A 15,315-nucleotide genomic window follows, 5' to 3' on the forward strand; every position below is an offset into this window, starting at 1 on the left:
TGTGAGAGAATGCATATAAAAGATCCCTTGCTACATTAGGAAAAATGTAACGGGTTTCCTCTGATGACTACATGTATGTGTCAGAATTACCAAATGTTTTAGCCGATGTTTTGTTAATTAATGTGTTCTAGTGGTGTCATTAAAAATATTTATATATATATTTTGACATTTGGTCAATAGAGAGAAAGAGTTAAAACCTTCTGCCACCATACAGGCTACTTTTCACTGATAAAGCAACCATGGATTTTGTTTTTGTATGTGTTACAGTCACTGTCTAGAAATAAGTCAATTTGTGAAGTGACTGAAACTCTTGGGAAATGTACAAATTGCCTTAATATTCCAATCATTACCGGTATATCAACTGACAAAAATCATGCTATTTATTTGACTGAAAATGAATTTAATAAAAAACAAAAATGAAAGTAATTTGTACTTTTCAGTAAATATTGATGTCATTTGTTGATATGATACATGTACATACACGACATTCAATTGCGTTTGATCAGGAATGCCTTTACTGAATCATTATCCTTTCTATTGCTATGCAGTATTAACATAATGACTGCTCCCTTATTACATGACCACTTGTTCTGTTCATGTGTAGTGTAAGTGTTAGTACTAATAACTTCTAGATCTTGGTTTACGGTTATGTTTATGGATGTTAATCTCAATGGTTGTTAAAAATGTTTTAAAGAGACATTCCTAAGTTTGCTGCAATTTTTAAGATGTTATCGACTAACAGAGACCTTTTGACAACTGTAATTACATATCAAATATATCTGTCTGCATAAAATATTAGTGGCTGTATATTAAATGAGTTTTTGATCGTTCTAATAGTTGTACTAGGTTAAATTTCATTTTATTTGCTAAAAAAAATTTTTTCGTACGTACTAAATTATTTGATGACAAAATCCAGTTTGGGCTTCTTACAAATATTAAGACAACCAGAAATACATTGAATATACAGACACTGATATTCTAAAAACAAAAACAAAAAATTAATATGTAAGTTTAATCGTAGAAATATTTTATTAGTTGGAAACATCTTACAATGTAGCAAACTCGGGAATGTCCCTTTAATATATCAATTTAATTTTTAATTGAAATTCTTTTGCATTTAGCTCAGTGTTAAAGTTCTTGTTTTTGACTTATCATTTTTTTTTATCACATTATGAATTTGAAAAACAAATTTAATTACTTTTTATTTTTGTGTGCATGTGTTGAGATGAACAAATATGTGTTCAACTATGGTATGTGCAACATCAAATCTGTTTGTGGCAGATGGCATGCTTAATTCCAAAGAACTCTTGTTCATGGCATGATGTGGAAAGTGCATATGTTACCATTAATGTTTAAAAAAACAAAGATAATACCAAGGCCTTTACTTTTAAAACTTAAAATTGTGTGCAGTATGTGGTGCGAGTTTAGGTCAGGTCATGTTACAGTGTTTAACGTGCACATTCAGAACAAGCTGTTGTAGTGCATGCCTGTCCTGGGCACAGGTACCAGCCTCGGAGGGGGACCGCCTGCACTGGCAGGTGCAAGGGAGCACCATCAGTCCAGCCATAGCTGGTAACAGGCGGAGGGTGATATGGTGCTATGGAATTTGGAATGTCCCGTAGGATTGAGCCAAAGAGAATGGGTGCGCACTTTCGATGAAGGAATTTAGGCACAATTTTGTATGGTCAGCCAAAAGGTAAAGATAGGGAGCTACGTATAGTTTTAGACATTAGTAAACCGAGAGTAGCTCATTAATTGGACCTAGCTGGTGTTGATGTGTCTCCCTAGGTTGCCCATAGGGGCCCTTAAAAGGGCCTGATCTGTTCAGATCGTGTGAGTTTAGACTGACTGTTTGTGTTTTATATCCACAGAGTCAGGTGATCAGTTCTGGATGAACCATTAAAAATATGTGGAAATGGAGTCTATTGTTGACCTGGGACTGCAAACCCACTTGCTGACCATTTTCAAACCTACCTGGTTACAACAGACTCAAGAGTTACCCTCATAAGGAAGGACTTTATTCTGACACTTATTTTATGTTTGATAAACATTGTAGTGTGTAATTGTTATATTTACAAAAAACCCACACAAATAAAACAAAACACACACACATAAAAAAAAAAAAAAAAAAAAAATCCCAAAACATCTCTAAAGAAATACAGCATTTTGCAGTGATTGTTACAGATCCATCTGTACAAAAACCTGGCCATAAGTTCTTGAGAGGTTGTGATGTAAACACAATAATATGGTGACTGCCTACCGGTACTGGGGCTGTGTTCAGCCAGACTGAGCAGAAAAACATCCGCTAGACTGGTTTATGCTCTTCACAGTAAACCAAATGGCCATGTTGGGAACCAATCAAATTGTTCTCAGACATTAGCAAAATATTTGCTGGCTGAACTTGGGACAGGTGACACAAAGTTTCCAGAATGTCTAATGTTTTAAGACAATGTTTAGGAGTCCTGCATGGGTCTCATTCCACTAAGATCAACTTAAGTGCATAAGGTAGTTCGTTTTTGGTTCAAGCGTTGTGGTGTGATGGACCCTTCCGAGGTCAAGCCAAGGAGATTCTACTGTATATATATATATATATATATATATGATCATTTATTTTTTTAAAGACACTATAGATCTATATCAGTTCCATGATTTTCAAAGTCATGAAAAATTATTTCTAAAATCTTATGATTTTCAAAAGCTGTGGAGACCTTGGAAGGAAGGAAATGTTTTATTTAATGACGCACTCAATACATTTTATTTACGGTTATATGGTGTCGAAACATATGGTTAAGGACCACACAGATATGAGAGAGGAAACCTGCTGTCGCCAATTCATGGGCTACTCTTGTCGATTAGCAGCAAGGGATCTTTTATATGCACCATCCCACAGACAGGATAGTACATACCACGGCCTTTGTTAAACCAGTTGTGGAGCACTGGCTGGAATGAGAAATAGTCCAAATGGGCTCACCAACGGGAATCGATCCTAGATCGATCGCACATCAGGCGAGTGCTGTACCACTGAGCTACATCCCGCCCCTGGAGACCATGGAATGCAGGTTGGAACCAACTGAGATCATAGAGAATAATCTTTTTTTTTAAATGGGCTACACACATTAGATTATGTTATTTCCATTTTTATTCTAATATATTTCCCAAGTACTGGAACGTAATCCTGTGATAGTCAGAAGTGGTCATGCTAATAGCAGACATTTTCAACATCTGTCAATTGTTACTTACATGTACATTAATGTAAAATTAATTCTCTATTGATTGGGAAATAAAAATGTTCTTGTTATATCTTGCCTGGACAATATGTCTGTCTGTGGCTATATTTACACTGTGTAACACTTTGCCAACTAAGGAATATTAGTGAATACTAGTCTGTTGACAATTCTTAAGAGACCGTGTAGGCTATAAGTGAAGAACCACAGAGTTAATCATAAGAGGCATCATATGATTCATTCTTCACTCTTAGAGCCATAACACATATAACACAGCAGACATAAAAGTCATTCAGTATGAAAATAGTTGACACTGTGACAATTTCCATAATCATTTCTTATCCCAGCCAGTGCATCATGACTGGTATATATCAAAGGCTGTCGTATGTGATATTCTGTCTGTGGGATGGTGCATAATAAAAATCCCTTGCTACTAATGGAAAAATGTAGCTGGTTCTGTCTCTAAGACTATATGTCAAAATTACCAAATGTTTGACAACCAATAGCCAGTGATTAATAAATCAATGTGGTCTATGGTGTCGTTAAACAAAACCAGCTTTAACTGTAATTTCCTTAATCATGGTACACAACACCAGTAAGAGTCCAACAAAACACCACAGTTTTGATTGAAATAATGAGTGACAAGCTAAAGCACAAATCCAAGAATAGACATTTATCTAATAAAATATTGTTAATGCAATGTGTTTATTAATAACCAGTGATCAATTTGTAAATTATAGATCTATCCTGGCTCCACATCCGATGGGAAGGAATGAATCTGAACAACAAAACCATTTTCCTTAGTTAAAATCATATCTTTTCACAAGATCACCCGTGATCAATAAGTACATTAGGTCTATCCTGGCTCCACATCCGATGGGAAGGAATGAATCTGAACAACAAAACCATTTTCCTTAGTTAAAATCATATCTTTTCACAAGATCACCTGTGATCAATAAGTACATTACGTCTATCTTGGCTCTACATCCAGTTGGAAGGAAGAACTCTGAACAACAAAACCATTTTCCATAATTAAAACCATATCTCTGCACAAGGCAGAGTCAAAAGTTCATTTTGGCAAATTTATGATTGCTTCTATGAATCATTATCAGGTGCTTGCCTATAGGAAGACTGCCACTTCCAGCAAATTCTTTGAATGTTATCACATTTCTTGCATTGCCTCTAGGAGGACTGCCATTTCTAGAATCTTAAATTAAAATGTACACAAGATGGAGCTCAATATACTGAACACTACTGAAAAGGCAGGACCCACTTTTCAGTTATTATTGCTATTGCATGTGTGAGTTTGTTATTAAACACACAATAACCCAAACCCTTGTATGCAATTTTGGGGTTATTTATTGCTCACCAGAAAACATGCTGTTGTGTAAACTTAGAAATTAGAACTACAAATTTGACTTGTGCATTTTCAGTGGAGTTCAGTACATATAGCTGTAATGGCTTCACTCAGGGCCAGGAATCACTATCAATATAGTGATGTTATCAGGTATTCACGAAAGATGAGTATGTCCTGCCCTATTGGTTGCACTCGTCATGAGTACAGACTATAGTCATAAAGTCACATTGTTTTCAATGCCAGATTTTGACTGAGGAGGTGAAAAGGCATGTACAAGTTCAAAATAGTTCACATTTTAGTCAGTGATGCATCATATCGTGAAATCTACCATAAAATGTTTTTGAAAGCATTTAGATTTCCTTGAATGTTATAACCCTGAACAAACAAATTATCTACTAAAATATGTCATTTAAAGTAGGTATATGATATTTGTTCTCAGCACATTTAAAAGCATGGCTATGTGATGTTTACAATTTTTATTGGGGTTTTTCTCTTTCCAACCAGTGTACCACAACTGTTCAAAGGCTGTGGTATGTGCTTTCCTGTTTGTGAGAGAATGCATATAAAAGATCCCTTGCTACATTAGGAAAAATGTAACGGGTTTCCTCTGATGACTACATGTATGTGTCAGAATTACCAAATGTTTTAGCCGATGTTTTGTTAATTAATGTGTTCTAGTGGTGTCATTAAAAATATTTATATATATATTTTGACATTTGGTCAATAGAGAGAAAGAGTTAAAACCTTCTGCCACCATACAGGCTACTTTTCACTGATAAAGCAACCATGGATTTTGTTTTTGTATGTGTTACAGTCACTGTCTAGAAATAAGTCAATTTGTGAAGTGACTGAAACTCTTGGGAAATGTACAAATTGCCTTAATATTCCAATCATTACCGGTATATCAACTGACAAAAATCATGCTATTTATTTGACTGAAAATGAATTTAATAAAAAACAAAAATGAAAGTAATTTGTACTTTTCAGTAAATATTGATGTCATTTGTTGATATGATACATGTACATACACGACATTCAATTGCGTTTGATCAGGAATGCCTTTACTGAATCATTATCCTTTCTATTGCTATGCAGTATTAACATAATGACTGCTCCCTTATTACATGACCACTTGTTCTGTTCATGTGTAGTGTAAGTGTTAGTACTAATAACTTCTAGATCTTGGTTTACGGTTATGTTTATGGATGTTAATCTCAATGGTTGTTAAAAATGTTTTAAAGAGACATTCCTAAGTTTGCTGCAATTTTTAAGATGTTATCGACTAACAGAGACCTTTTGACAACTGTAATTACATATCAAATATATCTGTCTGCATAAAATATTAGTGGCTGTATATTAAATGAGTTTTTGATCGTTCTAATAGTTGTACTAGGTTAAATTTCATTTTATTTGCTAAAAAATATTTTTTCGTACGTACTAAATTATTTGATGACAAAATCCAGTTTGGGCTTCTTACAAATATTAAGACAACCAGAAATACATTGAATATACAGACACTGATATTCTAAAAACAAAAACAAAAAATTAATATGTAAGTTTAATCGTAGAAATATTTTATTAGTTGGAAACATCTTACAATGTAGCAAACTCGGGAATGTCCCTTTAATATATCAATTTAATTTTTAATTGAAATTCTTTTGCATTTAGCTCAGTGTTAAAGTTCTTGTTTTTGACTTATCATTTTTTTTTTATCACATTATGAATTTGAAAAACAAATTTAATTACTTTTTATTTTTGTGTGCATGTGTTGAGATGAACAAATATGTGTTCAACTATGGTATGTGCAACATCAAATCTGTTTGTGGCAGATGGCATGCTTAATTCCAAAGAACTCTTGTTCATGGCATGATGTGGAAAGTGCATATGTTACCATTAATGTTTAAAAAAACAAAGATAATACCAAGGCCTTTACTTTTAAAACTTAAAATTGTGTGCAGTATGTGGTGCGAGTTTAGGTCAGGTCATGTTACAGTGTTTAACGTGCACATTCAGAACAAGCTGTTGTAGTGCATGCCTGTCCTGGGCACAGGTACCAGCCTCGGAGGGGGACCGCCTGCACTGGCAGGTGCAAGGGAGCACCATCAGTCCAGCCATAGCTGGTAACAGGCGGAGGGTGATATGGTGCTATGGAATTTGGAATGTCCCGTAGGATTGAGCCAAAGAGAATGGGTGCGCACTTTCGATGAAGGAATTTAGGCACAATTTTGTATGGTCAGCCAAAAGGTAAAGATAGGGAGCTACGTATAGTTTTAGACATTAGTAAACCGAGAGTAGCTCATTAATTGGACCTAGCTGGTGTTGATGTGTCTCCCTAGGTTGCCCATAGGGGCCCTTAAAAGGGCCTGATCTGTTCAAATCGTGTGAGTTTAGACTGACTGTTTGTGTTTTATATCCACAGAGTCAGGTGATCAGTTCTGGATGAACCATTAAAAATATGTGGAAATGGAGTCTATTGTTGACCTGGGACTGCAAACCCACTTGCTGACCATTTTCAAACCTACCTGGTTACAACAGACTCAAGAGTTACCCTCATAAGGAAGGACTTTATTCTGACACTTATTTTATGTTTGATAAACATTGTAGTGTGTAATTGTTATATTTACAAAAAACCACACAAATAAAACAAAACACACACACACATAAAAAAATCAAAAAATAAAAAAAAAAATCCCAAAACATCTCTAAAGAAATACAGCATTTTGCAGTGATTGTTACAGATCCATCTGTACAAAAACCTGGCCATAAGTTATTGAGAGGTTGTGATGTAAACACAATAATATGGTGACTGCTTACCGGTACTGGGGCTGTGTTCAGCCAAACTGAGCAGAAAAACATCCGCTAGACTGGTTTATGCTCTTCACAGTAAACCAAATGGCCATGTTGGGAACCAATCAAATAGTTCTCAGACATTAGCGAAACATTTGCTGGCTGAACTTGGGGCAGGTGACACAAAGTTTCCAGAATGTCTAATGTTTTAAGACAATGTTTATGAGTCCTGCATGGGTCTCATTCCACTAAGATCAACTTAAGTGCATACGGTAGTTATGCATTTAAGGTGATCATAGTGCTAAGTTTGCTTCATGTAACAGGGCCCTGGTAACTATAAAAACAAGTTGTTTGCCTTTACAATGATGATTTCTGTCCCGATCGATACAACCGACATTTGTCAGAGGTGACGATCGGTATGGATGTGCCTGAACCGTCTGTGGATGTAGGAACATAAATAGAGTTTTGGTTGGTTGGTTGGTTCAACATGATTATATATTTCAGAAATTCTGATATGTTAACAGTATGGAAATGGTGGAGCAGAAGGAATATTGATTAATGTATGAGAAACACTGGCCATAAGAGAGTGAAAACAAATAGTAACTTTATGAAGAATATCTTAATTTATTTTTGTTAAAAATAAATCCCTGATGGTCTAAGACCCACAAGCTCTAACAAACTATTGGTATGTGTCACTAATAGTTGCTTTCACATTTATGAAAAATAAATGAGTGTCCTTGAAGCTCCTCTGTGTTAAGGTGAATATTTAAAGCCAAGCATCGATTTCCTTTCAAAGTGAATTGTTTTCCAGATCTCCCACGAGATTATCATTCTGCACAGTTTACTGCCACCACTGTATCTCATCAGTCCCGAGCCAGTCCTCGAACCACACACATTTGCTTACCAGACATAGTTTTGGCATCAAAAATATATTTCTGTCTATTCAATTAGCCATTACCATTTTCGTCCTGGTCGTTTTTATCATTGGAATGGTAGGTTAGAGTATTGTCAGCTCTTAAACATGCCAAACAAATGTTGGTTGTTGTGAATAAGGCAGAAAAGATCAACACTGGCACTGGACACACAAACATAGATAACTTTAACGGCACAAATGTTTACACTTATAGAGTTTTAGTCCACTTTAATAGTTATTTATTCATATTTATTTTCCAGCTTGGTGAACAAGGAAATGTTTTATTTAACAATGCACTCAACACATTTTATTTACAGTTACATGGCGGCAGACATATGGTTAAGGAAGGACCACACAGATATTGAGAGAGGAAACCTGCTGTTGCCACTTCATGGGCTACTCTTTTCGATTAGCAGCAAGGGATCTTTTATATGCACCATCCCACAGACAGGATAGTGCATACCACAACCTTTATTACACCAGTTGTGGAGCACTGGTGGTAACGAGAAATAGCCCAATAGAGCCACCGACGGGGATCGATCCTAAACTGACTGCACATCAAGAGACTGCTTTACTACTGGGCTACATCCCGCCCCAGCTTGGTGAACAAATTAACACTTTAAGAAGAAACCAACTATGTTTTGCGTCTTCTTGAAGTATAGGGGTGGGATGTATTAAAGTGATAGCTTGCTGCATGGTCGGTCTAGGATCGATCCCCATTTGTGGGCCTATTGAGTTATTTCTCGTTCCAGCCAGTGCACTACAACTGGTATATTAAAGACTGTAGTATATGCTATCCTATCTCTGGGTTGGTGCATATAAAAGATCTCTTGCTACTGATGGAAAAAATGTAGCAGGTTTCTCTCTAAGACTATTACCAAATGCTTGACTCCCAACAGCCGATGATAAAAAAAAAAAAAAAATAATAATAATAAATAGTGGTGTCATGAAACAAAAACAAACTTTAACTTTCTTCTTGAAATATGCAGACTGACGACCAACATGAAAAATCAATGCTACTAGTTGACTTGATATGAATATGTTCATGAATTTTGGCTACTTATACAATGACAAGCTACCAGTAGTGCAGACAATTCACATTTTAGCTCAGAACTCCATCTAGTCAAAAATTCCCTTTGATTTCATTTCATTTTAACTTATTTTCGTGCTTATATCCAATTAAGGTTCAAGCATGCTGTCCTGGGCACACTCCTCAGCTATCTGGGCTGTCTATCCAGGACAGTGGGTTAGTTGTTAGTTGGTTAGTGTTTAGTGAGAGAGAAGAGGGTGTAGTGGCCTTACACCTACCTACTAAGCCCTTAAGAACTCGCTCTTGGTTGGAGCCAGTACTGAGCTGCGAGCCCTGTACCTACCAGCCTGAAGGCCGATAGCTTAACCACTGCGCCACCAAGGCCAGTAATTCACTTTGCCCAAACCCTTCTGTTGTTGGAAACAAATTCTTTTTGTCCAAAAAAAAAAAAAAAAAAAAAAAAATTGTATGTGAAAGCCTATAGTAATTATTTCTCACTGCAAAAAAAGTATGTCATATCTCTTGGCTCTTTGTTATTAAAGTTAAAGTCTGTTTTGTTTAACGACACCACTAGATCACATTGATTTATTGATCAATGGCTATTAGATATCAAACATTTGGTAATAGTCTTATAGAAAAACCTGCTACATTTTTCCATTAGGAGCAAGGGATCTTTTAAATGCACCATCCCACAGACAAGATAGCACATACCATGGCATTTGATATACCAGTTGTGGTGCACAGGCTGAAACGAAAAATAACCCAACAGTCCCACTAATGGGGATTGATCCCTGATCAATCTCGCATCACTTTAGCACTTTACCACTGGGTTACGTCCCACCCTCTACGTTAAATGTGCATATTGCATTTCAAATAGTTGTTACTGTTTGTTGATATATAGAATTTATATATATTTTCATCTTACAAAAGCTTACCAGTATACTACATGTATGTATTTGTATTTGTAATCCAATGCCTAATTACAGCAAAAGCAAATAAAATTTAATCCTTAGTAGACTACAGAAATTATTAATCTTCCTATTAAAAATGACTAACATATATAATGAAGCAGTTATGATCAACACTTTTTTACAGAAGGGATTTTGACAGAGGGAGTTTTGACCAGTTACCCAAATAGCCTACCCATCTAGCAGTTTTATATTTTCAGTAAACTTAGGATACACTGAGTATTCTATTTGATAATTATTTGAAACTGAAGTTAAGTGACCTTGGAATTTTTATTTTTATTATTTAACTTTTTTTTAAATTCATAATCATACAGTTAATACAATAACTTTACGTAACAGATCCAATGTTTATAAATAAATATATGAATGTGAAATGTATACACAAAATACTAATAACAATATCAATACTAGTCCTGTCCTTAAACAAAATCCTAAAAGCAGTATTCAAAATACAGAAAAAAGTCCACCCCCACAACATATGGACATTATAAATTAAAAAGATCTATACAGTCGGACCTTGTTATCTCGATCTCTGTAAACTCATTATCCCAGGAAATCAGGAGACCTTGGAAAATTAAAACAAGGTCATGTGATCCAAAATACAGATTTGTCATTTTTAATTTGAAAATACTGAGCTACATAGCTAGGATATTGAGACAATGTTCAATGTAAGACAAAATGTGTATAAATACCACATGAAGAGATTGAATTACGAAAATACCAGGAGAAAAAATGTTCTGGTTATTGGAACAAATTGTTAAGAATGGGCCTGATAAGCAATCTCCCGTGTTCTGACCTCTATCTGCTGCTTCGTTTCTTTTATCTACACCGTACAATACCTCAAAGACTTCATTAGGACTTACGGAAACATGCAGATAGCATGACAATCAACTACCAGTAATGGGGAGCTTGAGCAAACTGTCACCAAAGCAGTGCAAAATGAGTAGTAAATGAATTTCCACTGTTACAGGAAATGCCACTCAAGAGCTTTTAATGTGGTATGAAGCACAATGGAATCTACAATTGTTGTAGCAGGACAGGATTTGGGCAACACATGCACTTAGAATACACAGTTATGTACTGCTTAATAATGAAGTACTATAAGAGTTACAGTTTGTGAAGGGGATAGAATGTTTTCTTTTTCAATGTCCTCACCATATATCTACTTACAAAAATGGGTTAAATGGATTCAATGGGTTTTTACCTTTTCATACTGATTCTTTACAGCGAAACATTTTTAATATCTGCTAAAATATTATGCAACTAATTCTGTTGAATTATTTTACAGATTCAATGCGTTAGGAAATATGTTTGTTGTATTTCTGACAAATTTTTTTGGCATAAAGCTTCCATTTAATCATTTTAAATGTCACTTTCTGAAATTAAAAAGATCAAAATATGTTGCTGTTAAAATATCTTTTTTCAAAGTCAAACTTTGTATTTTTAACACATGTACTTCACAAGTGATATATTTCATTTATAAACAAATATATGTTTGTATAAAAGACACAGAGTAAAATATCTGATAATCCATTCAAGTAAAAACCAAGACATTATACTAAGTGGCCCAAAATAGAAATCTGTCATTCTTTCTTTGAAAATAACAACGCTACATATATATAGCTAGAATACTGGGAACATGTTCAGTGTGAATCAGTCATATAAATATCACATTATATATTATACCAGTATGACTTTGAACATCAGCATAGGTGATTAGTGATATTTCTTCATCTATATATGACATTAATAACCAGGCTATTAGTGGTTCTTATCCTTTATAAATTGGAAGGGAAGGGGAGAGGGAAAAATATTAAGGTAAACATGGATAAAATACGACTTCATAATAGAATTTCTTGAAAGATCCAAATTACAGTCAGCTTAACAGTGAAGACTTATAATACTCATATCAGTGGATTCATGGTTATGCATCACTGTTAGAACTGTAAATCCACGCGGTTCATCAGAAACTTCTAGTAGTAGAAGTCTTACATAAACAACCGTAAGATGATGTCTGACTAATGACACAAAAAAAGAAATTAGACTGAATGAATTCTAGTTGGTCGGATCCACCTATTTTCAATCTAACCATATTGATCTGCAATTGATTTAACTAGATCCAGCCAAACTGTTGAAATACACTTTTCACACACTTTTCACATAAGGATATAGCCTTGACAATGTTTCTGAGTTTTACAATAAAGTCAGCACAATCCAGTTGACAAGCACACACAAGAACAAAGTGACGTTTACACACACACATCTAGACCATAACCCACTCCCCTACTGGTGTTTCACTGCATCCCTGCTTCACCCCGGCTTACTGTAAACCACTTGGATTTCTCAAGCCCTGCTCTTAATATACACTAGTTTCCACTTGTAGCATGACTTTCTACTTCATTTTTAGCATATCTTTGTTTATTGTAATACTTATTATTGTGTAACATGATGGTTTTAATTTGTGATCACAACAACAAAAAATCTCTAATTAAATTTAATTATTATGCATCTTCTATTAAGAACGTTTGTCCATACTCCTACAACCGAATATCCTTGACATAGATTCAATGGTTAATTTAACTTTTAATTTTAATGTTTAGATATCAGTAATGCAAGATGAGTTGTGGAAAACCATAAAAATGCTTAAAATGCATTACCCAAATAAGGATTTAAATCTAATAAACATTCTCATGCGAATATATTTGTATTATTTCACAGAACTGTTCGTATTATAATTATTGAATCTTAAAAGCTGGCCAAAATTAACCATTGTAATGCATACTTTTTTATAATGTTGTTGTAATGAGCACATTCATAATTCATGCATAAGCTATAAAAATATATTTTTCTTTATAAATTAGATAAATAAAAACATCCAAAGCACTAAAATTAAAATAAATTAATTTAAAATTCTATCAACTTCAGATTTGTAAAATGGAAACAAAATAAAAAATAAAAATAAAATAAACCCAAAAGAAAATCAAGTGGTTTACAGTAATATAGATCTTACGTTTGGTCATTAGCTCATGAAAGCTAAACTATATCTAATAATCGAATGCAAGATTCAGAGAAAATATTGCCTCCTTTTTCATTACCGGCTAAATAAATATGCTTTACTGATTTGAGCCCATCTTAATTTCACTAGAATCATAATTGACTAAAAATCCTGTGTTTATAACAGGTAAACTCTTTTTTAGTTATAAAAATATTACGTGGGTTGGAACCAAAACAGACTTAGTTTATACAAATAATAATGTAAATTTGTGTCTTGGTAAAGCCTCCAGGGTTAGTGGTTCCTGGCTGCTTGATTGAGTTATATCCTACAGAATATGGTTTATTTTATTAGTATGTCAGACATGACAAGTGTGACAGACGTTAATATGGAGCACACTGGGACAGAACCAGCATCTGTCTCGACTAGATTGATTGTAGGGGACCAAATTAGTTTAATATGCAACAATAACACTTTATACAAAATCTGGCACTTCTTAAAGAAGCTCATTATGTCCTTCTCATATAGACAATTTTGTTTGCATTTTGATGTTAATAAATGTAGATTTTTGTTTTCATTATCATGTAAGCAATTTCGTTCTGGTACATGTACAAGCTAGCTTCACAGAATTTATAACCGGAAAATAAAGACTAATTTAAAAAATAAATCATGTTCAGCTTTTAAAAATGATTTAAACTGTAAAGGTTTATGTATACATTGTATGCTTTTGTTTATACGCTGGATATATTGTGTTATAAATAAAACAATTTTTATTATGTACTGGTATGTACTGGTATTAATGTTTTTAAAGATAACTCTATATACACAATGTTGAATAATTTATAAATTATTTGACATACAGTAATGCATAAAAATAACAACTTTAAAAATATGAAAGAATTTACAAGGCTCAGATGAACATGTTTAAAATAAAACGTACAAGTTACTTTTGATCTGTGAAGGACTCAATGTTTCTCTGAAAGATGCATCCATTATAGTTTTGTGAAAAAGAGAGGAAGTGAAACGTACCCACATGTTACTCACCATTTCCTTGTGGTTGGGGTAGTACGCCTGCTCTATCAACGGAAACGCCTCTTTGCCCAGTCGCTTTTGAATAGTTATTAACTTGGAAAACTGAAATCATCAAATACCAAGTGCACTATAACAACAAGCATACTGAGAGTACTGCTAAAGCAATATATGTCCCCTACCAGGTTCAACACATTTTAATATCTTGATTGAAAACATATTTTATTGTTCAAAGAACAAAAGAGTTGGGTACAAGTTTATCAACTTATGAGGCCCTCTTCTATATACATACAATATTTTCATATCTTTTAACATTCAAGCGCCATAACTGTGAAAAATGGGTAAATCGCCATGAAAGTCAAACTTGAACTATAATACTACATGATAAACCTATGAACATAATTCTAACTAAATATTTTGAATCATTGTAAATGAAAAAAACTACGTTCTGTGAAAAGTGGGAAAATTGACGTGAAAGTTAAATTTCATCTATAACATTACATGATAAAGCTATATATAAAATTTCAACTCAATATTCTAAGGCATTGTGGAGAAAATTCTGGAAAACTATATGTGGAATAGACAGACAGATAGGACAGAGACAAAACATTTAGTCCCATCCAGTTGGACTGATAGGGAACTAAAATCTAACTAGGCATGACTATATTTACAATGGAATATAATATTTATAAAACTTGTCTTTCTTTCTGGTAAATTACACCTAAAATAAATCTAGTAATATATTATTGTTTTCAGTAACTACTTTGATACATATAACATGAAGTTGAAGACTTACCACCCATGGTTTGTCCAAAAACTGGTACAGTGAGTGTATAGAGTTGATGCTAGGCACTCCGCCATAATGAAATCCAAGCAGTAAATTCCTCCAATTTTCATGTGCATCCCGCACATGTTGCCGTATTAACAAAAAATCTGGCTTAAAAGATCTGCAAAGGAAATAAAAATATTTTATTTTTTGAAAGGAATAAATAAGTTTTATTAATAATAACAATGT

At 34.0% G+C, this 15,315-nt stretch overlaps 1 protein-coding gene across 4 annotated transcripts in view; it reads right to left on the reverse strand.

Annotated features, from left to right (window-relative positions):
* LOC121368173 (synapsin-like) overlaps positions 1-15,315 on the reverse strand; it is a 127,055-nt gene that overhangs the window by 42,269 nt on the left and 69,471 nt on the right. For 2 of the 4 annotated variants that reach the window (XM_041492793.1, XM_041492795.1), the window contains exons 6-7: positions 15,097-15,247; positions 14,316-14,405 (exon numbers count right to left, since the gene is read on the reverse strand). In XM_041492793.1, coding sequence (XP_041348727.1) covers positions 14,316-14,405; positions 15,097-15,247 — 241 coding nt within the window. Of the gene's footprint in view, positions 1-14,300; positions 14,406-15,096; positions 15,248-15,315 lie in introns of all 4 variants that reach the window. The other 2 variants (XM_041492791.1, XM_041492792.1) reach the window with 1 other exon arrangement.

This window comes from Gigantopelta aegis, chromosome 3 (genome assembly GCF_016097555.1).
Source record: "Gigantopelta aegis isolate Gae_Host chromosome 3, Gae_host_genome, whole genome shotgun sequence".
Taxonomy (NCBI): Eukaryota; Metazoa; Mollusca; class Gastropoda; order Neomphalida; family Peltospiridae; genus Gigantopelta; species Gigantopelta aegis.